Source organism: Thermobia domestica, chromosome 2, assembly GCF_964235325.1.
Source record: "Thermobia domestica chromosome 2, izTheDome1.hap1.1, whole genome shotgun sequence".
NCBI lineage: Eukaryota > Metazoa > Arthropoda > Insecta > Zygentoma > Lepismatidae > Thermobia > Thermobia domestica.
Window position 1 is genome coordinate 296,749,941 of NC_137455.1, and position 26,653 is coordinate 296,776,593.

A 26,653-nucleotide genomic window follows, 5' to 3' on the forward strand; every position below is an offset into this window, starting at 1 on the left:
TATTAATAAGCTATCACTGTTATGCGTTTTGTTTAAAAATTTTGTCTGCTTCAAAATGGCGGATTTGAACATGGCCGCCATCAAGGCAACTCTTACCATAGACCTAATATTTATCCACCAACTTTTTATTTAATTATTATCATTAAAACAAAATTTACAAGGTGGGGTAAAGGACTAATACATATGCTGCAACAATATTTAATTTCCCTGTAACTTTTTACCAATTGTGCGTAGCTCAAAATTAACGTGACCATTGTTCTTCTGATTAAATTTGCGCCTTAAATCATGTATCACATGACCCTATTCCTATTTTAAAAACTTAACCTTAATTCAAAATGGCTGATTTCAAGATGGCCGCCGTCAGGTATATCCTTACTATATGACTTCCCCTTAGTCCTAATATATACCCATATATTTGTTATTCACCTTTTGTCGTTACAAGAGGTCTTACAGAGATTTTACCTCCAACTGTATGAAGACTATTCTGTACTTCCATGTGATGTTCTGTTAGCTGTATCTCCTAAACCCCTGGAGCTTCGCACCTACAACTTCACTGAAATACTAACCACATTTAGTACTACTTTCTCATATGTGTCTCAGTCAGCAACTCGATTCACCCAAACGTAAGGTTTACTTGTCAGATTTATCTTCAAATAGCAGAAATTTTTATGTCCTGTCCTGTCATGAAGAGGCTACTAAAATATTAGAGAAAAAATAAGTCTATCCGTGTCCATATCTCAGAATGTCCATGAAATAGATCTGTGCCGTAATAATACACACATTTTTTCCGGGACAAAAATCTGTCCTATTACAGAGATACCGTTGTTGGAAGGTGTCCGCTAATGGAGGTTTAATGGAATGTGTTATTTTCAAATTATACACACAGAGATATCTAGAACATTATACACCGAAGAAATCATTATGGTGGGATTTCGGACGTCGAGGTTTTGTCCTAGACGAGATTTTGTCCACCGAGATTCTGGTCAGACAAAATTTCGTCCCGCGAGACTTTGACCTGACGAAATTTTGGCCCTCGTGGCTCTGACTGTGAAGTGCTTTCACCCTAACGGACCTTCACCTTTAAAGAGCGAACATATGGCAATTATGTATTTCATACTTTAATATGTAACATGTTTAGTCTATTTATGAATGGTTTGGAATTAATTTTGATATTTATTTATATATGTATTATATGTATTTCACTTTCTTTCGTGACATATGATTTAATTCTTTTGTCACAGGAAAGATTTCTGCGAAAGCACGATCCTAATGATTTATCGTCCAACGAAACCAGCTGGTGGATTCCAATTACCTACACACATGAAGACGAGCAGGACTTCGAGACAACGAAACCCAAAGTATGGATGGAGAGTTCACAAAAGGAAGCAGCAATCTGTGGACTTCCAGGAAAGAATAAATGGGTTCTCTTCAACATAAAAGCTTCAGGTAAGATTATTTTGGTTATATGCTTGTCATATCTCGAAATTACTTAATATTAGCGACGTTTTTGGGATATAAAACTAGATTTATAAACTTGTTATTCAAAACAAACGGGCATATGCCACAGCGTTTCCGGATATTCCGCCACAACAATTTCAATGAGACAAGGGCAGTTTCTAATTTTTTCTCAATAGATGAAAATGATTTTGAGTTTGTCAGACATATCATTACAGAAAAACCGGTGAACCATTTAAAATGCATTTTTGAACATAGTTATCACTTAGGCCGACATGGGTTTCCATCATTTCACTTTGAAATGCGTATAACAAGGGGAAAAGAAAGTTTTGGCAAATAATAATAGTATAAACGTATTCTTACCATGCAAAGAACGGAAGGAAAAGCTGAAATATGAGGTGAGAATTATACGCTGAGCAAACGCGAAGGTCTGATTGTGAAATCTCCAGCTAGCCAAAGGCTAGTTTATTCACGCATGTTTCAGTAGTAGAGCGCTAATATCTTGTGCATGGTGTCTGGTTCGATCCCAGCTCAGCTTAGTGGTGGACAAACACCGTATGCGTGGGTTCTCTCGTTTTCTCCCACTTCTCATTCCACCATTTCATTCATTTATCATCATCACTGTCTTCTTTAAACTAGCCGGCATAACAGTGGGACGTAAAAATTAAAGATTTCATTTCATTTACATGTTTCATAAGGAAACCCATTTTGTAGGATTTTAGTGTTTACCTTTAATTCAAGTATCTAATTAAACTATTGGAGTAACGAGAAGGTGGAAAGGTTAAACAATAAAAATAACCTACTTCAAAAACGCACTAAGTTGCAGAAAAGAAAAGATTTCTCCAAAAAAAATAATAAAATAAAATAAAAATAAAATAAAATAAAATAAAATAAAATAAAAATAAAAAAAGATGAAACGACTCTTGAAAAAGGATTAAAAGATAATGGTAATAATGGTAATAAAGCGGTTAAAAACAGAAAGTAGCTATTATTATTATCCACAAAAAATTCTTGAAGTCGTGCCAAGCCAAACAAATTAAATTTTCATAAAATTGTCATCAAAATAATTTAATAATTATTTGGCTTGGCGTGACTTCAATAAATTTTTATAGATAATAGTTACGGTTTATTTTCTGCTTTTAATCACATTATTATTATTATTATTATTATTATTATTATTATTATTATTATTATTATTATTATTATTATTATTATTATTATTATTTGTTGTTGTTTAGTGCTTTCTCTAAAGTCAGATGATATATTAAAGTTTTATGAATTGGAATTTTTGGGTTACGTTCAGGGGATAAAAGTGAGGAGGGAACGCGGCTGGACGCCGTCCCTCCGCTTCCAGAAAATATCCGTGGCGTCCCCCACTTTCTAAAAAATTACAATAGGCAGCGATAGGCTCGGAGGACGCGTGACGTCAAGCGTCCCCTACCTTTTCATATTCACTTTTACCCCTGATTATAATGCACAGTAATCAACAACAGAGTCTCCTAGTCCGTTTTCGTATTTTTGGATAGCATCTGTAATGATGGGACTACTAGAATAGTCATAGAAAGAGACGATTCTTTTAATTGTTATTTACGAGAGACAATAGAAAGGAAAATGAACACACAAGGGAAATGAATTCCAGATTTCATCATATGTATATATTTCCTGGAAACTACATACCGAAGAACTTATGTTTTGATGTCGCTCTGTCTATTCGTCTGTGCATCACAATGTATGTACACATACTTAGTCCATGCTGCACAACTAATCCGATCCAAAGTTCTAACTAAAGATTTCTATAAGGCCATCTATGACAAAAGGGGGGGGGGGGTAGATTTCTGGGCTTTTTACATCTAAGACCATTGAGCCTGTCACGTTTGGGGAGATGACGCCGTTGCCGAGCACATTGTCCGGGAAAGGGAAGGAAAAAAGGATTGGGGAATGGAGGAGGCAGCGTGGGACCTGTAAGTTAGGTACCACCACAGCATTTGCCTGGTGTGAATGAGGAAAACTCAGGAAAACCTCATTCAGGGTGGCTGTCCTGAAAAAGTGTACTTTACACTATTTCGACCGAGTGACCTCACCGGGAATCGAACCCAGGACCGCTCGCACGATGCACAATGCTCACTACTATGCAAGCGGGGAGCAAGTGACTACATACACATTACAGTGCAAGAAGGGGAGCAGTTGACTGGTACACCTCATGAATATGTGCAGAGACGTGGCAACACTGTAGTCATCTCATTTGCTAAGCATGTTTAAAGGGAAATATTTGAGTGTCACAAACCTTGTCCCCAGTGGCGGCGATTGGACGTTAAAAGTGGGGGGGCAAGACATGATCTGAATATTTGTATATCAATGTTAATATACGAATTTCCCTGGTTGAAACTATATACATTAATAGGCCATTTCAGAAAAGTGGGGGGGCAACTGCCCCCCTTTGCCCCCTTCCCTAATCGCCGCCCATGCTTGTCCCATACATACATCGTGAGAAAAATCTGGATTTCCAAAATCGTTTTCATCGTTTTAAATTAAATGTTTGAACTACCAAGCAAAAATTTTGACCCGGCATTACAACATGATGATAATAAGGCCTTGTACGACCTTGAATAGTATTAGTATTCTTTTTCCTTATTCTTCGTACGTATAACCTCTTTTCCTAATTACAGGTTTATACAGGGTAAATTACGACAAAGAAAATTGGAATCTGTTATCGAAAGTTCTTCTGCCCAACAATTTTACTGCAGTTACACCTTTGAATAGAGCACTACTGATTGAAGATGCTTTGGAACTTGCAAGATCAGGAAGACTGGAGTATGATGTAGCTCTGAACACGTTACTCTATCTGCGACAAGAGAAGGATTATATTCCATGGAATGCAGCTCTCAGCAATCTTGGCTTTCTCAAAATAATGTTTGAACGGACTGCTGGATATGGGAAATTTAAGGTAATATTCTTGCTGTACTGTACTGTGGGGTTAAAACCACAGTTATTTGCTCAATTATCAGTTCTTTACTGAAAGAATGTGGGGATAGCACTTCGCATGGCAAGAGAGAAAGTACGTGGGGATCTGAGCAGTACAGCGCTGAAGTAATTAATTGGGGATGAATGAAATGAAATACATGTTTTCTAATAGAAGAAATCACAGAGACGCAAAGGTTAGGAAAGGAAAGGGTTTACTGTACCTCAGCCATTTCGATATGATGAGCCTCTTCAATTATCGAGTGAAGCCTTATCCTCCAATCCGTTGAGTGTTTCCGTCTGGTATTGATCTTTGACCTCACGTTCGAGAGTGAAGAACCTCTCGACCTCAGGGCAACAGCTCCCAGATGTCCTGGCCTCTTTGGAATGACACCTCTGTCATGCAATGGATGGTGAGGGCCCAGGCGTGCCGACCGTCTCTCAATTGCTGTTACGACGACTCTTCTGAATAGGGGTCCAAAGTATGTTTCTGGCGGCTTCTGTCACACTTCTCACCTCGAATGTTCCGTGTCCCCTGGTTTTGTTCTACTTCCTAGCTTTCGCTTCTTCCTGGTGCTCCGCACGTGGATGACTAGCTCATCACAATTATCTTGGTCAATAGGGAAGTTTAATTGCTGAAATGGCGTGGCTGAACTTGTTTTGATGAAGTTACGGAAACTAGGAAGAGAATGGTAAGCATGAATTTGTATTGGGATTAGGTGACAACATAGGGAAGTCTCTTCTTTATTATTTAATAATTACAATTTCTTGTTTGAAAAACAAAATAACTACATACAGGGAGAATTCAAAATAGAGGCTAAGCCTGATATCCTCTACAATATGCTCTCAAACGCCTAAAATTTTGTTACTTATTCAGGTTGAGTAAGAATTTCAACCAGCCTTGTTATGCTTTTCTTCTGAAAGTGATAGTCAGTATTGTAATTACGTAAAAGAGATCAAGTTTTATTATTAATAACTTAAATGTTTGTATTTAACTCTATCCCACTACGTTATTATATGGAGTTATATTTTTCTAAAGTTCTCAATGCTATTTGACGTTAATGAAGACAATAAATACATAGACAAAAATGATAGGCAAAAATATCTAAAAACACTTCATACTGAACACGTAAATTTGGCCCTCCACTGTACAACACGTGTTGCGGTTGCCGATCGTTTTTTGTTTTCAGTGTGTCATGTGGACCTTACTCTTCCGTCAGCAGTAACCAGTTCACCTGTGAGTGTCATGGTGTGAAAGTGGTGCGGTAAAATGGGTGACCTGACAGACTTCCAAAGAGGCATGATCGTTGGTGCCCGTCTAGTTGGAGCTTCATTGGCAACAGTGGCGAACATTGTGGTGGTATCGAAAGGCACTGTACCCAATGTCACGAGGGCATATACAATTCATGGGCAAACGACGTCTGCAAGCACAACTGTAGTCGAAAGACAATCCTGTCAGATAGGGACCGGAGGGCGTTAAAACAGATGGTAGCAACTAAACAGAAGACCACTGCAATGAAAATTATATCTGAACTCAATTTCGGCCTACAGAACCCGGTTTCATCGAAAACAGTGCGACGGGACCTTCATAAAATGAAAAATCATGGCTGGGCCGCTATCGCCAAACCCCTGGTCACAGCAGTAAATGCGAAGAGGCGTATCCAGTGGTACAAGGACACAAGGCGTGGACTCATGAGCAGTGAAAACACGTAATGTGGTCCGATGAGTCGACCTTCACCTTATTTCTAACAACCAGTCGTGTTTACGTATGGATAACATCGTTGCAGGCCTATGATGCAGACTTTCTGCTCCCAACTGTAAAGCATGGGGGCGGTTCTGTTACAGTATGGGCAGTGATATCGTAGTTTTCTGCAGGTCCCATCATAACCCTACATGGAATGATGAATGCTAAGGCGTATGAGGCCATTTTGGGGACCAGGTTCTACCCATGGCCCAAATATTGTTTCCTGATGGTGATGGCATGTACCAAGATAATTTGGCACCCTGTCACGCTGAAACAACGGTGAAATCATGGTTTAAGGAGCATGACCAGGAGCTATCATACCTTCCCTGAGTCTTACAATCACCAGATCTGAACACCATTGAGCCATTGTGGTCTGAGTTAGAAAGGCGTATTCGATCTCATTACCCTACACCAGAATTCCTTAAGGAACTGGAGCATGTTTTGGAGGAACATTGGTACAAAATTCCACACACCACAATTCAGGAGCTATATACGTCCATTTCACGTCGAATCCAAGCTGCTTTGGACGCAAAAGGAGGCCCCACACCATACTAGTTATGATTTTAACACGTTTGCAAACGTTTTAGATTTTTTGTCCAACCCCTGAATATTCAGTTGCACCTTGGAAATGTTCAGTTAACCAAATATTCAGAAACGCTTTTCTGAACATCCGTGGAACTGGAAAATTAAAGAAAATCTCAATTAGATGTTGAAACGTTGCTCACGTAAATGCAATAATAATTAGTTTTGAGCTTCAAATGTAACCAAGTTGAACTTTAGAAACTACTTGAAATGGCACTGTTAAAAAGATATTTTTAATTAGATTAAAATGTTACTAGAATTAATGTGTATTTTTTTTATAATAATGCAGTTACAATAATATGACTAGATAATGTATAATATGTTGATGAAATTTTGGATTTGATTTGATACCTATCATTTTAGATTACACAACTATGATTTAGACTTTAAGCTTAATGAGTACTCAATGAAGCGTATTTTGCTGCCTTTTCCAGTAGATACTACAATGAGAACAGTTAAAAATAAAGATTTTTTAGGGTCTTTGCAATCGTCCATCGTAATTGTTTATAAATTTCAGGCAAATTCTACAGAGTACTTAAAATCTGTGGTGTAATAAAACATTGTCTTTATTTCTGAAGTATTGTTTTGGATTTTTAAGGGGCACATTATTTTTCAGATAATTATGACAGAATTTTGGTAGAATTAGGATTCAGATAAATATTAGAAACAAACAAAACAGTTGGGATTTCACATATCAAATGTGTAACAACTCCCTAAAACACAAGAATAATAGTTAAGTATAGCTCTTAAGTTAAGTATAAAACACATATATTATGTATGTGGCTTACGTACATTTCACGACTAAAATATGTTGCAGAAATTCATGTCCAAATTATTAGTTCCATTGTACGAAGAAATAGGCTATGAAACTCGTATGGCAAATGACCTAATTGAGGCTCTACATCGCTCTCAAATATTGAGCTGGGTATGCGAGCTCGAAGTCAGTGACTGCATCGACACAGCAAAACATCTCTTCAACCAATGGATGGCCCAGGAAGATCCTGATACCAAGAATCCGTGAGTACAATAACAATGTTTATTTTTACACTAACAAACCATTAGTTACTATAAATATAAAACAGAAAGCTATATTTTATTTATATTTTGTGTCTTGCACATTATGTTTCAATCATGACTTTAGTCTGTATTTAGCCATACTATAAATTCCAAATCAAAATCTATTTTTCTACCAACAAGTGAAAAAAATACATTTATTGGAATAAGAGTTTAAGAGCATTGGCGCAAACAATTCCTTCTGTGGAATTCATATATATGTATGCAATCATATGTATATGACAGTATATGGATATTATTAATGTAAGTTCATTTATTTGTAAATGTGTTATAAGGAATTACTGGTAAGCTCCAAATCAAGATCAGTAATTAAAAGTCTTTGAGTTTTATGTACCACGCTTATACCGGCTAGGATAAAGGAGACAGTGATGATGAGAAATGAATGAAATGGTGAAATGAAGAAAGGGGGAGGAAACGGGAGAACCCCGAGGAAACCCACGCACATGATGTTTGTCCACCACAAAGTTCACTTGGTGCGAACTGGGATCGAACCATGGACCCCATGTACCAGTAGTGAAAGCTCTACCACTGAGCCACCGCGGCTCCCGAGATCAGCAATTAAATATTAACTATCAGACAGTGTACAACTACTTGGGCACCAATTGTAACAATCTCTAGTACGAACAGCTATAACTGCAAATAAATCTGACACGCCTTCATTCGTTAGCTACGCCATTATACAGATTGACCGTAAACTTCTTAATCAAACAAAATATACCAAACTAGATCTAAAGCTCTTTCGCCACTAATATTTAAATCGTTTTGATCATATATTATAATTGATAATCAACCATAATTAGCTTTCAGAGACAACACAAAACAATCTACAGAAACTACTTAATTTCAGGGTTGGCGTATTATCGGAAAACTTCTGAACCCGAGAATTAATTTAAACTATTAACTTTCAACATCCACCACATGTTCTTAAAAAAAGAAAAGAAAATTATATTCTTTATTTTATAACATTCTTTCATATTTAAATTTAAACTTAATCTTGCTGCTCTTTCTATTATTATTAAGTATTCGGCCTTTCGGTAGGTCTTGGGACCAAACAGCTTTTTTTTTTCTTTTCAATTTTAGATTTGGACCTGGAAATGTGTCTTCCACGTTTTTCGATCCCCAGCTTCCTCTCTTAACTCCCAATATTTTCTTCTGTTTCTCAAATTATCGATCATTTGTGTTCTTTTCTTCCTATTTCTCGCTTTCCTTCCATATTTCCTTCTATGGTAGTATGAAGAAGTAGTATTAGTAGTATGGTAGTATTTCCTTCTATGGATTCTGTGTAATAATCACCTGTAAGACATATTCTTAAGAATATAAAAGTTTATTTACCTTTCAGTATGCGTCTTTAGTATCTTGAAATATTTTCTCCATTAGATTAAGGTGGAAGCTAGAGTTGCTATTAATAATAACTTTGTTGAACTTCCCCTCTCTCTCCCACGATTCAGATGTAAAAGATCTTTGAAACGTACCACAGTCTCTAGTTGAATAATGCTAATTACGTCTTCTTGAATGAGGATCAAGTTAATTGAGTTATCCTCACAAGGATCTTCATTTTGTATCTCCGTAACATTGACTCATGTTCTTATCAGTTTTTATCTCTTGCGCTAAGGTACCGTATTCACTAAAAGAAATTTGCTTACCTAACTCAACTACATATTGCATGACGGATGGACTTGACTCGTACCACCTTATGTAAATCGAAACATTGAGCAATGGAACTTAATTTTCTTCCATAATGCTAAACGATTATATCCTTAAGCTCCCTGCATAATTGGATTGTTGTGTTTACGGCCAAGTCATGTTTGTAGTTTGCTGATATGCTGTGGTATCAATTATTGTTAATAACGCATATATTTGTTTCTTATTTTCTACCTATGCTGCTCATACAATTCTTCAAATTGGTTAAGGTGGAAGCTAGAGTTGCTATTAATAATAACTTTGTTGAACTTCTCTCTCTCCTACGATTCAGATGTAAAAGATCAAAAGTTTGAATGGATATAATGTGCCATCTTTACTTAGTCGATATTAGAGCTTAATTTGAGTTCATAATGATGCGCCAAAGCATGTATTTGTAGATGGACAATAAGTATGAACTGGTTAAACTTCGTGATCAGGAATCAATATAAGGAAAATAAACATTTTGTAATTGATTATATGAAATTTCTTGGATAACAATCATAACAACCACCAGTCTAATTGCAAATCCGTTATTTGTTGTTAAGTCATTATACAAATTCATAAATTCCTTAACCAAACTAATTATATTAAATCACTCATAAGACCCTTCAATCGGTAATATTTAAATCTTTTTAAGAGTATATATTGTATATCTAGGATCAATATTAACAGAGGAAAATCGTACTCACGAAGAAATTAAATGTCGACTAAAAGCAGGAATTCGTGTTACTATTCGGTTCAAAATCTCTTGTCGTCGCGAATTCTGTCGAGAAATTTGAAGCTTAAAATATACAAAACGATAATCATGCCTGTTGTTCTGTATGGTTGCGAAACATGGTCGCTTATCTGAGGGATGAACATAGACTGAAAGTATTTGAGAATAAGATCCTGAGACGAATATTCGGACCCAAGAGGAACGGGAATGGGAAATGGAGGAAACTTCATAACGAGGAAATACATAATTTATACGGTTTACTCAACATTGTTAGAGTCGTCAAGTCTAGGAGGCTTAGGTGGGCAAGTCATGTAGCTAGAATGGAAGAAAGTAGAAACGCTTTCAAAGTCTTGACTGGAAGACCAATCGGTAAGCGACCATTAGGAAGACCTAGGCGCAGATAGGAGGACAATATTAAGATGGATCTCGCTGAGATTGGAATACAAAGTAGAAACTGGATGCCTTTAGCTAAGGATAGAAGTCAGTGGAGAGCTTCTGTGAAAGCGACATTGAACCTCCGGGCTCCATAGGCCAGAGAGTTAGTTAGTTAGTTAAGTATATATATTTTTACTCAAAGTCAACTGTAATCAACTTCTAAAACAAACCCAAATATTATCAATCTACACAGACTATTTAATTTCAGGTTCCAGTTACATTATTCGAATACTTTTGAATCTGTTGAGAAGGTCCAAGTAATAGTTCCATATGTACGATATTGAATTGAATTTCAGTTTCTAATTAGTAAAGAATTTCTTCATTAATATGAAGTCTCGACTACACCACAAAAATAACAATAAACAAAGAATTCTATTTTCAGCAATACACAAAATAACTCACTGTAATTGAGAAATGGAAATTAAATACGGGAAACATATGCGTACATGATAATAAATTATCTAGGGAGCGGATTTTTAGGTGCAAACCTTTTCTAAAAATTTAGTTGTTATAATAACCAAAGTTCGAAATATGTATTTCCGGTCATATACGAACTGAAATGAACGCACTTTGTTGCACCTTTTTGGTGAATGTTTCACCTTCTTTGTTAGGTTAATAAAATTTCACTTTTTTTACTTTTCCAGCCTTCAGCACTTTTATTACCCCTTTTTAAATTTTTAAAAAAGTGGACAGAGCAATATGTTCTATTTTTACCCTAGTTTACACATAATATTAAATAAATTTAGACGCAATCTTGATAGATTTGCTAGGGACAAATTTGAACTGAAATTGCGAGACAATCCAGATGTAGAAACATTTGCGACGTCAGCTAAGCTTTCCGTGTGCTTACAAGGTATGCACCACTGGTTTCCATTGATGTCAAGAGAAGTTTCTCTGCATACAAGGATCTCCTGAGCTTCAAGCGACAGAAACTAACATTCGAAAACATAGAAATGTTGTGCATAATCAAGTATAACCAGTTTCTGAAAATCCAGGTATGTAGTAGTTTCTTAAGCCACAATATTGCTAAATTATTATTATTATTATTATTATTATTATTATTATTATTATTATTATTATTATTAGTAGTAGTAGTAGTAGTAGTAGTAGTAGTATTTTTAATATCGAGCTAGTTTTAACCACAATTTTCTTACAAGAATGTTGAATGTTGTACAAGTTTAAGATTAGATAAAACAATTTTGTGATTTATGTCAATTGTTTAAAGGCAAGGTTTTAACAATATTTGCTGGTGTAATGAATAAAGAATGTCCATGTAACTGTACACTATAGCGCTTAATAAAGATATCCTATTATCAGCTTTTTTTGCACCTTTTTGAATGATATTTCAGCCCCTTTTATTCCCTTTTCCTATCACATTTTTGCAATTTAAAATCCGTTCCCTAATTGTCACTTATCATTGGCATCATTTTGTTTATTTTTCACTCAAAATGCCATCTACATTCGATTATTTCTATTAATGTTCAGTGAACCTCAATGAGCAATGTACTTTTTCTTAAAACATATTGATTGGTAGACTCTATCATTTATTTATATATATAAAATTCTCTTTCTAACTTTCTTATTCTTTAGTAACATTGACTGTAGAGTGACTTAGTTTTCCATCTTGTCTATTAATTATGTTTTACGAACAGGTCGACCAGTTTTTACCGAAACCGGAATAAAGGTTATGATAAGCTACTTAGATGTTTTCAAAATTTCCTAATCTAAGGGCTAAATTGAGCAACTTCTATCCGTGAAGTTTTATTTCTCAGTGATAGCTTGACTTATTCGAACCGTGATGGGAACAAAGATCATTGATAACCTACTTAGATAACCTGTTGAATGTAGTTGAGATCGCTGAAGGTGAGCGACCAAATTTAATCAATACAAAAATCAGGAAGTGACCAACATTAACTGATTTTTCTATGAAACTGCCTAAAAGAAATATCAAAATCTACATGAAGAGGTATGGCCTATTCTTAATTTACTGTCACCCGGTGTGTCTTTGTGAAAGTTTCATAAAACCAATATGCTTTCCAGGTAAGTAGACGTGGATCCTGGATATGATCAATTGAGGTGCTAAACCATAGTTTGCCGCTTTATTCAGTGTAAAGTAGGATTGAAGCCCATTTTATCAAGTGTATACCTGAGCGTTAAGCGGGGTGCTATAGCTATAGTCCCTATAGCCCTCTCTTAGATCCGCGCGTATATATATATATATATATATATATATATATATATATATATATATATATATATATATATAAACCTGGCTGGCTACATGCAAATGAAAAATGTTATATTATTGTACGAATCTGAAGGTAGTTTTGTTTTCAGAATTGCTCCACATTTGAGACGCATATTCTATTGTAAAGCCATAAAACATGGGACCGAGAAGGAATGGAATTTCTTGTGGGAACGGTACCGTAAATCCAATGTGGCTGATGAGAGAATTACTATAATATCCAGCCTTGGGTGCACCAGACAGCTCTGGCTTCTTCAACGGTAAGTTACTACATAATGTATCAATATATAAACATTATATTCTGTTAAAAATAGTTGTCTATCCAAGAAGTAAGAAGATTAATTCCAGGTTAAAAGTAAACTACATAGAATTTCATTTTTATTGAAAATAGCGTTGAAATCAATAACAAAATAAAACTTCTTCCTTTGAAGTTTTAGGGCATTTTTATGTCGAAAGTTAGAACTTTTCTTAAAGAGGTAATATTTTTTTATTACACTAGACCAAATTTCTAATTTTGGGTGATTGGTAGCGTTAGCTTAGTGGTAAAGTGCTCATCTTTGTTACTTGGGAATCTTTGAGTCGATCCTAGCTTTCGTCAAATGGGTTTTGTAGTGGACAAATACCTGCACGTGGGTTTTCTAGGGTTTCTCTCTAGTTCCTGCATTCTGCCATTTCATTCATGATCACTTTCCCTTAGCCTCGGAACGTACAGTTCGGACTGTAAACTAAAGAAACGGATAATAGTATTTCAGGATGTATTTTAGACAAGTGTATTCTGAGTAAATTAGTTTTTCTTTCACTCCTTCTCATGCTCTATAGTTCCGATTCCTTTTTGACTAACGGCATACTTTACGTGATATCTCGATACAATTGTTCGTTTTTTTTATTTATAACAATATAAGTTAAAATAGGATAAAACTATAAAGTTTCTATAAAGTAGTGACTGTACAGTACTGAGGATCGTTACTGCAGCTGGAAGCGTTCACTCAGACAGTCTGTAAAAAAAATTCAACTAATTATTAAATGCTTCATGAATCTTAAATCCTAGAATTTTGCGACACTCCAATATGTCGATACATACTGATTAGGAATTGCTGTTGTATTGCATGTTCGTTGTCCTGTGTTTTCCTCTCACAAGTCAGTGAGCATTGTGTTTTAAGTGTTAGGCGTAGGCTTGCTAATGTATGTAGCAGACTGTCGATTATCCTGGATCTGCAGAGTAAACATTTATCAGTGGGTCTTCAATAGAAATCGAAACGCGAGCAATGACAATTCTCCATGAGTTTCTCAACTGCCATAGTTAGTCAATTGCCAGGCATCATGATAAAATAGGCTCCCTACAGTTATTCGAAAAGTACTAATAATAAATCAATAAATTAGTAGAGTGTGCATATTTGCTTTCAAAGAAATTTTTAAGTGTAGCTCTATATCTATAGTACCTGGCTTATGAATTTCGAGCTGAGTTTCTGTACAGCTTACGACAGATATGAATAAGCTAATGCTGTCTTAATAGAATTTTTATACTTTTATCTTAGGTAATCAACTTACTATAGATTCACACTTTTATAGATATACTTTTCAATTTAATGGAAATGCTTACACTTTGAAACACAGCAGATATTGATTTGACAACAGCAGGCAGGTGGCGACCGCAGCGCTGGGTTGTTGATGGTAGTATGTTAGGTAAATCTTCATACTACGTGAAGAGCGGTAGAATGGCAGTGTTCAGCGATTTGAGTAGATGGTAAAGGTGCATAAGAGACGGCTTCTCTGATTTCCCAAGAGGACAAATTGTAGGCACTCGGTTATGTGGTCCGAGCGTGATGGAAGTGACACGTGTGTCGAGTTTGTTCCGAAGGATAGTGTTCAAGGAGATGATGATTTACAAATTCACGGAAAAACGACATCGTCGAAGTGGAACAGTGGTCGGACGATATACCTCTGTGACTGGTCGCGCTAAGCATTATAGCAAATTGTCAGTCACAACCGTCGGGCGACTGCGGTATAAATAACAGAGGAACTCGAGCAGCACCTCCCACAACCTGTGTCTAAGATCATAATCTACTGTGAGCTACATGACATGACATATAGGTTCGGGTTCCACTGACAAACCACTAATAAGGAACCGTAATGCTTTGTCATGACGACAATGTTGACGCGAACACGCAACATGGACCGATGATGACTGAAAACGTGTCATAAATTTGAGTAAGTCATAGAACAATCTTTTTTGAAACCATTGGCTGTATTTGTCCGTGGAGAACGCGCAATGGAGTATATGGTTCGCTATGTCCTTGAACAATCGTGTAACATGATGGTGACCCTTCCATGCTCTGGACAGCAATATTCTGGTTTTCAGTGTTTATTATGATGACCGTTTCCGACCGATTTACTGCCTGTGCTTATATCACTATTTTGTGGGATCATGTGCATCCTATTGTGAAGGAGTAGTTTCCGGGAAATTACATCAAAATGATAATGCTCCCATTCGCACAGCTGAAGGTGTTGATGTATGGTTTGACGTATATTGGGATATGCACAAAGTTGTTCAACCTCAGGACCAGAACGTGTAGGTAATTGATCGTTTCTGATCCGTTGTGGAGTCACGAACCCAGCTCAGATTTCCACCTGAATTCTCTCACGGAACTCAGTGATGTATTACACGTAAAATGAAGAAATATTCTGCTTACTACCATTCACGACCTCTATAAATCCATGTCACGAAGTAACAAAGCTATTCTGATGGTAAAATGGGGTCCAACGTCAAATTGATCTCGTACGTTGTACTTTTCAGGTGTTTCCTTTAAATTAATGAGCATCTGCAACATAACAGTGAAGTTGTATTAAATATCGATCTTGGAATTCAACAACTATTCAGATGAAAATAATTCGAGAAATAGTTACTTGATAGTTACTTCATATGAGAGCATATTTAAGAAACTTCAGTAGTAAACAGCAATTTTAATTTTATTTCCATTCTACGCAATAATTTGAACAACTTGTATAGACTGTTAGATATTATATTAAGTTCGCAATCTGTACAGAAAACAAACTTTGCCAGCAATCCTCAGTTCCTCTTAATTTTTTAAGGGCTAAAAACAAATATCTAAGATATTTTAATGTCAGTAGTACTATATAAACGTAAAACATTTCTAAAACTGAATTTGTTTCAGGTACTTAGAATGGGGGATTTCCAAGGAATCCGATATTAGGAAGCAAGACAGTTTTTATGTGTTCTCTTCTGTGTGTAGAAACAAAGCGGGATTCTTCTTAGCCAAGGACTTTCTTGTGAAAGATATCAAGAAAATCTACGACTAGTAAGTATAGTAACTTGTAGTTTTGAAACAATGATTTTAAGAATTTCCATAATGGACATTTTATTGTTCTTTGGCACCTTAAAGTGTACGATTTCTCATTCTATTCTTTTTTCAGGCTTACACTGGAATCTGTACGGCCCCAAATGGTTCACTTTTTATATTGGTTTTAGGATCGACTAGTATTTTTGTGTACTTAATTAGATCGACTTTTTTTTGTTTATCTCACATTATGCAACCCCGCCTAGTACGCTACTTTCTTCAGAAGAACTTTTCAATTTAGGAAATGCACGTGGACATTACCTATATAGACAGCTAAAATAGGATTGAGTAATTTTGGTGGATGAGGCAACTCTTTAAACGAGGTGGAAACTAAGATTAGGGTATCGTTTCATTAGAATCTTGCTGTGCTATCTTTATCAAATGTCGATGGATCGATCAGACACTATCAAAGCAATAATAGATATGTATCTTTCCGAAAATGATCATACGAAGAGTAGCATCATCCGCTAATAATTTTGTATCCACTTTGATATAGAATAGGTATGTAGTAAGAAAAAAATAAGGATGTAGTGACGATTTAACTAAAATGAACAGTCAGATATAGAGTAATCAATAGACTAAACATATTCACAAATAGAGTAATTCTGGGGTGGGGGTGAACATAGAGAGCATGAAATTGAAAAACATCTTACACAGAAATGGTAGCACGGTTGATTGATAATTATGATTGACCTTCTGCATTTTGAAAATACAAATATGGTTCGTGGGGGTGAAGTGAATATATACATATGGAGTGAAGCGGTGAAAAGTGCCCTCGACATAATGTAAATAACAAGAAACAAACTGCTATATAATGAGTATGCAGCTAACGAAGAACACCGACATGATGTAAAGGTACATACGCTATTAGTGTAGAAATGCTTAAGAAGCAAATAGACATACCAACCCGAGATCCTGTCCAAAGTACTGTCTCGGAGCCATTGAGTTGTTTGACCTTGCAAGAAAGAGCGCAATATTTCAGTTCCCATGAGTTCCCAATACGTCTTGAACTCAGGTTTTTCCTATACAAGACTGTGGTTTGGAGGTTAGACACGAAATAGTTATATATACATATATATATATATATATATATATATATATATATATATATATATATATATATATATATATATATATATATATATATATATATGGAATGATTAACAGGACTATTCACATCACCCTGAAACATGTTAGTCACTTTACCCCATCTCGTCATCTTGTTTTTAAAACATGTTTTGTAGCTTTATGTTAGCAATATATTGAGGAATATCTATATACATGCGCACCGAATAATCGCGTTATGCCGCTGTTGAAGTATTGGGTGCAACACGATAACATCAGGAAAAAATTGCCCTAATTCGTTACTGTCCCGTATTACAATAGCAACAAAAAAGGCTACAAATATATTCACCTTCCAACTGTTCGTACTCGCTGCATTCAATAACTCCCTTCTTTCCTCTGTACACTACTTTCTTTGTCAGTCCCAGACTCAATACTGCACACACAGGGGTTGTGCAAAATCAGCGCCGATCATGTTTTGTTGCCACATATCATTAACCTTAACTCTTATTCGCTTCATCCCTATGGACACTTCCCCCTGCATGTAAAGAAAATGCATAGTATTTTTAATTTAGTGTTTATATTATTTGATTTTGAATTTTAATGATTTTGTCTGAAAAGTACTAAGCGTAGTTGAAACATCGGGAACGATTAGTGGGATAAATGTGTGATTAATTTCCAACGATACGAAGCTACGATGGACTAAAGGTACTGTGTTAATTCACTTAATGTTACTAGTACATCTTGAGTAAACATATGATAATAATTACTCAATGTTATAGGTACTGAAGTTATCATAATCGACATGATCACGGACTATGTGATTATAAAATAAGTAAATGTTGTAATGGTGTTGAGTAATAGACTGTCATGAGATGAACCATTTTGCGTTGTATACAGCGAAATTTAATGTTGAGCCAAAAGACTGAGCTTACGTAATTATTGAAATTTGTTATATGCGATGAAAATCAATTCGATATTGTAGAAGGTAATATGACTGAGTATGGATAGATGAACGCAATGATCTATTTGAGAATCATTATTCCTAACTTTATGGTAATGTGGCCTTCTTGGTAAATGGGCATGGCCAATAGGGCCTTTGAAACACCCATGGGTTGTAAGGTACGAGTTGGCATCCATTATAATTCTGATTTTTCGATTATGCATTCTTAGTTTATGATATATATATATATATATATATATATATATATATATATATATATATATATATATATATATATACAGTTATATCAGTTCTACGAGGATTGTGTGAATACGTCGTCCACATTGTTCTTATCTTCTTTTTAAAAAATAATACTACGAATAGGATATAACAAATACGTCGTTTTAGTGATCAACGTGCGGAATTCGTTAGAATTTCGTAAAGGATATAATCCTTTTCTAGATTGCTCCGACATATAAACCACGTCATGAAGTAGTAATGCATTTCGATAGATGCAGAAGTCGGCCGTGATATATGGCAATTAGATTCTTACTTATGCTGAGTATAATTGATTCTATATATAGGGAACAGATTTCAATATTTGCTTCCTGTTGCTAAGTTAATGTCATAGTTTATTCTACTACTATGAATAAATTATTATAGAACGATACATGTATATTGTAATGAGAATGATGAAACACTGTGATTAATAAGAAATACATGTATGTGTTACAAACATTGCTTCGATTATGGATTAATAGTGATTACCTCAATTGATTATTACTGCGCACAGGAAAGCGCAGTATCTGATAAACGATAATTTCAAGCAGACTTAAATACGCGATGAAATTATTATATATTTGTTTTTTGAGCTAGTTTTATATGGTTGTTTGAGAGGTATTCCCTACTTGGTACATAATGTGTTATATCTACTCCAACATATCTGCAATTCTTAATTTCGGATAAATATAGGTTGACTTAAGCTAACGCCAACGATATATACGTTAAATTCCGACGGTTAACACGGGTCTGAGTTTACCATTTAGAATATAAGTAGGTTATTAGTTGAGAAAGTAAGTCAATCGTTAATTTCTACATAATTTACAGGCTTAGTCACTGGCTGTTTGCTCAAAGTGTTTCGTTAATGAAAATGGTAGAGGGGGACTGGGCTGGAGATCTTGTTTAGACATTTAACAGATCGAAATGCGGTTGAAGAATGTCTTAATCCTTTTATCCAAATTTTATTTTACTTGATTTTGGGTAGTATGGACATGTCTAAGCTATGCGAGGCGTGCGTAATTGTTGTAGCGTTTCTATTATCACACTAGTAGTTAGGAACTCGTATCATTGATTATATTGTCATTAACTATACTTAAGCATGTATATGCTACAACGAAATTCTCAAGTATAACTATAAAATAGTTGATTTCAAACATAAATATACTTAATTTTCCTCATTTCGGCTTATAGTATTTGATCGTTCACTGAGATATATTTTATGCAGTAAGTGTAGCGAAATAATAAGCACTTAATAAATTTTTAATCAGTTTCTATAGAACATAAATTGGAATACGATAATATATTTACCTTATTTAGAATATTATTAAAGTACAGTATAAAAATATTTACAAATGTTTTGTTAAAAAAGGATTATTGGTTCTATAATAAAAAGGATTTTTAATTATTAAAGATCATTTACATGTGTTTATGAATTTTCACAGTTATGGTGAAAAATCGAACACACTATCAAGGTTCATCACATCGGTTGCTGCTTACATGAATAGTGAATCGGATATGAAACAGGTAAGTCTCCATCACAATTGGGTGTTATATACAAGATTATCTAAATAATGTAATGTACACCTTATATACAACTAAATTATAATCAAGTACCATAACTGTGATATGCATGTCGGTTATTAGACTTTGAAACTATGTTATGCGTAAGTGTCGGAAGAATTATACAACGGCTTTGTCCGTTCGTGTGTCTTCGGAGTAAATAACCGTAAGAGATATCGAGATACAGTTTTATGCAATCGATTAAACGCTCCTTGGATAGTTTTCATATCCTCTGTTAACCCTCTCTTTAAGTCGGAAGTGGTTCTAATTACACATTCCGGTTTCAACATTTATCCCCGTAAAATAACAGATAACAAGAACGAGGTCAGTGTCTCAAGACAACATATTAGGATTAACCACAACGCTCTAACCGAGTCGGCAGTGTTTCAAATACGAGGTGTGTCAATTGAATGATAAGAATGAAGTCATAAATGTGATATATTGCAAAGAAAGTTACAATTGATTGTTATTCCCTTCAATATACTCCCCTCCCCTATGTATACACCGCTGCATACGTGCGTTTCATTGTTCAAAGCAATGCTGTAGGTCATCAGATGTCACACTGTTCAACAACTCTTTCGTTTTTCGTTTCACCTCTTCCACAGACTGAAAATATGTTCCCTTCAATGCACTTTTCACTTTTGGGAATATATAAAAATTACAGGGAGCCAGGTGTGGGGAATACGGAGGATGGTCGAGCACAGGAATGCGCTTGGCTGCTAAAACTGTTTCACAGAAAGGGCATATGGGCAGGGGCATTGTCTTGGTGGAGGATCCATAAATCGTTCTTCCACAAATCCGGTTTCTCTTCCTTATTCTTTTCCTCAGCTTGATTAGAACTTCTTTGTAGTAGGTCTGATTCACTATTTGACGCTGAGGCACCCATTCAGTCATGATGATACCCCTGATATCGAAAAAAAAGAGCTTTGCCTTCACTTTCGAATTGCTCTTTCGTGCTTTTACATTCTTGGCGATATGGGAGTCTTCCAGTGCATGAATTGACGCTTAGTCTTCGGGTCATACTGAAAAATTCATAATTCACCATATGCGATGGCACGTGTTAGCAAGTCTGGGTTTGCTTTGAGTCATTCCGTGACGTCACAGCAAATGATCTTTCGAATGTCTTTTTGTTCTTGAGAGAGGTTTCTCGGGACAATTTTTTGCACAAACTTTTATCATGTGGAAATTGTCATGCAAAATTTCTCTTACTGTCTCTTTGTTAATGTTCGTCATATCTGCGATCATCCGAATGCTCAGACGTCTGACTTTCCGCACAAGTTCATTAAGTTTCTGATCATTTTCGTCCGTTCTTGAACTCAAAAGGCGGCCTGGTCGTTCATCATCTTCAACCTCGTCCCTACCTTCTGAAAATCGTTCGTACCATTCGAAAACTCGCGCACTTGATCTAGCATTATCAGCATACACTTCTTTTAGTGTTGCACAACATTCCGTCTGTGTTTTGTTTAATTGCACCAGAAATTTGATGTTAATGCGCTGCTCAACTTTACTGTTCACTATGATTCCGGCACTACTATAGAACACTGTCCTCTTCATGCAGGCCTGCAAAGAAAAGAAAAGTTTTTAAGATCATGACACAAACAGTGGCTGCTCATGAAGGTTCAAGATCAACAACACATCATCAGCTACATCTCCCCACGACCCTGAAATACAGGAGGTGAGCAGTCTCGTTATTTAATTGCCATACGTCGTCCACTATTACTTCGGATTATAATGCTGATTTCTGTATAGGAAGAACAGTAAGAGCTATCAAGATGCCGATTTTTTAAATCGATTCAGAGTCTCAAGATAACATATAGTGACTATCAACAACACTCTACCAAAATCGGAAGTGGTTCTAATTTACTATTATTTCCGATTTCAATACTGATTTCTGTAGAACAAAAACTGTCAAGACGCAGTTGTTTGCAATTAATTCAGTGTCCCAAGAATAGGTTCCATCTCCTCTGCAAACCTTCTACTCAGAACAGAAGTGGTTAACTAAATCATTTCCGGTTTCAACATTTATCGGAATAGAACGAAAAATGGAAACCTATTGCATGAAGTGGTGTTTTGCGAACAATTCGATGTTACAAGGAAACATAACATGGCTCTCCACAACACTCTACCGAAACCGAAAGTGGTTGAAATTTACTATTACTTCAGGTTTCAATACTGTTAATCCGTAGAGCAAAAGCGGTAAATGCTACTAACATATATTCTTTTTGCAATCGGTTCAGTATCACAAGAGTAAGTTTTATTTCGTGTATTGAAGAACTATAAAAACCAGAAGTGGTTAAAATTAGTAATTTCCGCTTTCAGTGTTTTTTTGCTACGTAACAAACACGATAATAGATAGCGAAAAGAACTTTTTGCTAACGATTCAACACATCAATGCAACATATCTTGACTACCGACATTACTCTACCAAAACCGGAAGTGGTTCAAATTTAACTATTATTTCTGGTTTCATTACTGAGTTCCGTAGAGCGAAAAGGTAAAAGATATCAAGAGGCGGCTTTTCGCAATCGATTCAGTGTCCCAGAAATAGGTTCTATCTCCTTTCTTAGATCTTTATTCAAATCTGGAGTGATTAAAATAAACAATTTTTTGTTTCAAACCCTCAATACCACAGAATAGAAACAGTAAGGAATAGCGAGTAATGGACTTTTGATACAGATTCAGCATCTGACAAACGAGTAATATCCTTGACCTTAATACTCTGTTGTAACTAATACTTATAGATGCACTTCTTCAAGTTTGGATATTAAATTCATATAATTTGGAAGTCTTATAACGATTTAAATCGTAGTTGCAAGTTGACTTTCTGATTATTTAGTTAGACGAAAACTTTGCATAATACAATGAATCCATTAGTGAATAAAATCTCCGAGATGCAATTTCTGTACAGCTTCTTATTTTGGGCAAGGTTTACAAAACTTGAAACAACTATAACAGATTCCACCTGAATTTTTGATTGTAGTGGATGGAAGATGCTATCCGAAAAATAGGATCACATGTACATAAAAAACTTGGACTAATATATTTTACCAATATTTTTATAATAAAATGTTTTATTCCTTATATAGCATTAGTCAGTGGTTACTTTAGTTCACAGTAAAGAAATATTGATAATATACTAGCATTTCTTTGGCAATCATATTTGAAACCCTATTATTCTTTCAACAACAATAGCAGTCTTTGAAGCATTTGCCTTGTAAATCGAAAGTTAGTACTTTTTCGAGAACAATAACACCCTGTCAGGACTTTTGAACGTTTAAGCAACAATATTGTGTTCGCAAAAATTGTGGATTAGTGCTGCTCCTAATGAATTTAAAATTAATAAAGACCACATCCAATTGTTCGGATCGCATGCACTAATCGGTAAATTGTGAGGTTTATTTACAATTTGTTCAAATTGAATTTATATATCTCAAAAACTTATAAACATATTCAAACATGAATAATACATAAAATACCTTGAAAGATACAAAAGTTGTGAAAAAAACGTATTTATTGAATTGTAAATGAAATGTTTCAGTTTTACGTCTCACTGAATAATCTGTAAACTGAATCACAAGATGTTTAATAAAATATTATTATGAATAAAAATGGTTAAATGATAATGTGGGAGGAAAAGGGAGAACCTCTAGAAAGAGCATGAACACAATATTGTTCACACAGATTCACATAATCGAATCTTGGACTCCTCGTACTAAAGCTTTATCAGTTAGCCACTGTCACTGCGTTCTTCAATTGTAGTTTAATTCTTCATATCACAAGGCAATACTTTTGCGGTATTCATATATGCACATTCATATATCTTATTTACTGGTTTTATTTGGTTACTTTTTTTTTAAAGAAAGAATTGAACTTCCAAACCTATTAACAATTTGTCAATATATGTAAGTAAAAAACATTGTTAAAACTGCCTTATGCGCTGTACTTTTCGTATTAGTTTCTTTGGCAACATAAATTTCATGTGACATCGGAAAAACAACTGATTATCATTATGATTTACAATTCTTCCTTACAACATGATTAAGAAATTACTCGAGATAATAAGATTAACACTTTTAATATTAAGGTTTCATGCCTAAGTGATTGTGTGCACTTTAGACTTGTAAATTGTGAACATTAAACTTGAAATTGCTCAAATTCAAGTTATTTTCGGTATTTAAAGTGTAACAATCAATTCGATCTTTCAGTGAGAGAAAAACTTCCTTATAAACGTAGGTAACATGCGTTAACCTTGTGATTTGTAGACTCAGCGTTTGTTCGTATGTCCTACCTCAAAAATATAATTGAATGTGCGTACTATCCGTATAAACGTAAGACGTGATTTAAGTTACTTCATGCGCTACAATGGTGCCTGCTTATGTACATCAAAATCTCGGTTTCTGGTGTCATGATAGTATGTAGCATACGGATGAAGTATGATGAAACATACATAGTTGATGTTTGGAAAGGACACATGGTCCGTTCGTTTTAGTTAGTGGATACACAAGATGAGAAAATACATAGAAAAAGTCCGTATCACTTCATTAAAACCACGACAGTTACAAAAGGAATTCGACAGATGGAATAATGCTAAGAAGTAGGAAATAGTGTTTCTACCTCAATCCCTAGTATATATTTCGTATCCGATAACTTGCATTCAACAGAATAATAATTTTAACATGATCTTGAACATGTCTCTTGTCTATAGATTGTAAAGCAAAAACAGACGAAATGAGAACTATATCTAATTGTACACAAAGAATGACAGGTAAGAGTTTCAATTTTTATGCGTAAAGAATAAAGTACGAAAATACGTTTTCTGGTTTATTTTTGACCTATCTTGTCATTTCGAGTGTTAAGCGGTGAATACTTTTCAACGGTAAGCATTACACTTCAACGGCTATCGTTTTTCTCATTACAGTTGAAGAAGTTAACTGAAGACAATAAGAACTTGCTTCATCGAAACACGTTGGCTGTGCAGCAATGTTTGGAAAGAGTGGAAACCAACGTAGAATGGATGAAGAAAAATTACGATACAATCATGAATTGGATAGACAAACACATGGACGATCCTAGACTTGAAGTATAAGGGGAGTAGATGTATAGAAATTAATTTGATAACTTCTTTAAATTTTTATTTTATGTCTCTCTTATCAATGAACCAGGGGTGTGGCTGCAGTAAAATTAATACGAAATTATAAATATAATTGACATTTTTAAGTATTTAAGTTATTTCCTATTTTGTGTGAAACTACGTACCGTTAAAGTGCTTTTGTATATGAGCCTTGTATTTTTATCTGGATATTAAATATTTTTTTTCATAAAATGTGTTTTGTGCTTTCAACTGTTGTAGAGGTTATGTATGTATATTTTCATTTGAAAGACTACTCAATGAGGTGTAACTTCATGAATTATTGAAGTTTTTTTTGGAAAGGACCACATTTTTATACTATAAGAAATAAGAGTGCCTTATATTATAGGAATAATAATTAGCTTGTTTATGTGAATTAATTACAAATTAATCCATAGTTATTTTGTTGTTGAATGATGTATTGTACATATCTCTAATCCTAACTCTCACTCCAGGTCTTTAATTTCCTGTTTATAATATATACTACTAAACTGAAAAATGAAAGCAAGTGTCTACCCTTCCCGACTTTAAGGGTTAGATTGTGATAGGCAAATAGGATAGAATGTTCCTTTAACCAGAATACTATGGCAAGAAAAATGAAAACAATCCTTCACAAGGAATATCAAATTAACAGTTTTCCTTACTGAAATGTTTCAAATCCTTAAGCGTATGAATAATAACATTATGGCTGGGTATTGACATGCAATTATTATTATTTGTGCAGCAATTGTGCAAAAATTTGATCCATCAGTATCTATTCCATTGTCATATTCGAAATTAAATCATCAAATCATAATATGTTAGCATACATAAATAATGATCCAGGAGCTGCATCAAGAACCAAAATGATCTATAATTAAGATCAAGCATCAAAGGCACTTTAAAAAGACCACCGTTTTGCTTCATCGTTATATTTGCGGTTATTCGGACTTATTTATAATTTGACATGAACAATGGTTTTAACGATTTACATCTCTAGGTAATATCATTAGAATTTTGAAGACGGCTACAAATGAAGGAAAATACAATAGAAGAAATTGAAGAAAAACTTTAGTCAAAGTAAACGGAAAAAATCTAGAAAGCCTCACATAAACCAGAAAAGACTTTAGATGCTGTTTGGATGCAATTTCTGGTCCGTAGCACAATACATTAGACACTGACTTTGTCTTGATTAAACCTACGACCTCTACCACGTTACACGTTTTGGGAACTCCCCAGTACTATCCCTAAATAATAGTAATACACGGAAATAATATTAATTCCACGGTACTCACTTTAAAGTTATTTAGGAGAGCAAATTTTACTTTGACATTTACAAATATATTAGCAATTAATAAGCAAGTATACCTCTAACATGGAATACCTACGATTAGGATCAACAAAACTGTAATATCATTTCAAGATTCATTGATAGACTACTCACCTACTCCTGAATTT

The 26,653-nt window shown here is 34.9% G+C and overlaps 1 protein-coding gene across 1 annotated transcript in view; it reads left to right on the forward strand.

Moving 5' to 3' along the window:
* The window catches only part of LOC145678597 (aminopeptidase N-like), a 107,897-nt gene extending 82,486 nt beyond the window's left edge, over nucleotides 1-25,411 (forward strand). Inside the window, exons 8-14 of the mRNA XM_081748940.1 lie at nucleotides 1,242-1,446; nucleotides 4,122-4,399; nucleotides 7,557-7,756; nucleotides 12,981-13,148; nucleotides 16,062-16,205; nucleotides 19,971-20,052; nucleotides 25,007-25,411. Of these exons, the coding sequence (XP_081605066.1) occupies nucleotides 1,242-1,446; nucleotides 4,122-4,399; nucleotides 7,557-7,756; nucleotides 12,981-13,148; nucleotides 16,062-16,205; nucleotides 19,971-20,052; nucleotides 25,007-25,174 (1,245 nt within the window). The 3' untranslated portion in view covers nucleotides 25,175-25,411. The remainder of the gene's footprint in view (nucleotides 1-1,241; nucleotides 1,447-4,121; nucleotides 4,400-7,556; nucleotides 7,757-12,980; nucleotides 13,149-16,061; nucleotides 16,206-19,970; nucleotides 20,053-25,006) is intronic.
* Nucleotides 25,412-26,653: the final 1,242 nt, after the last annotated feature.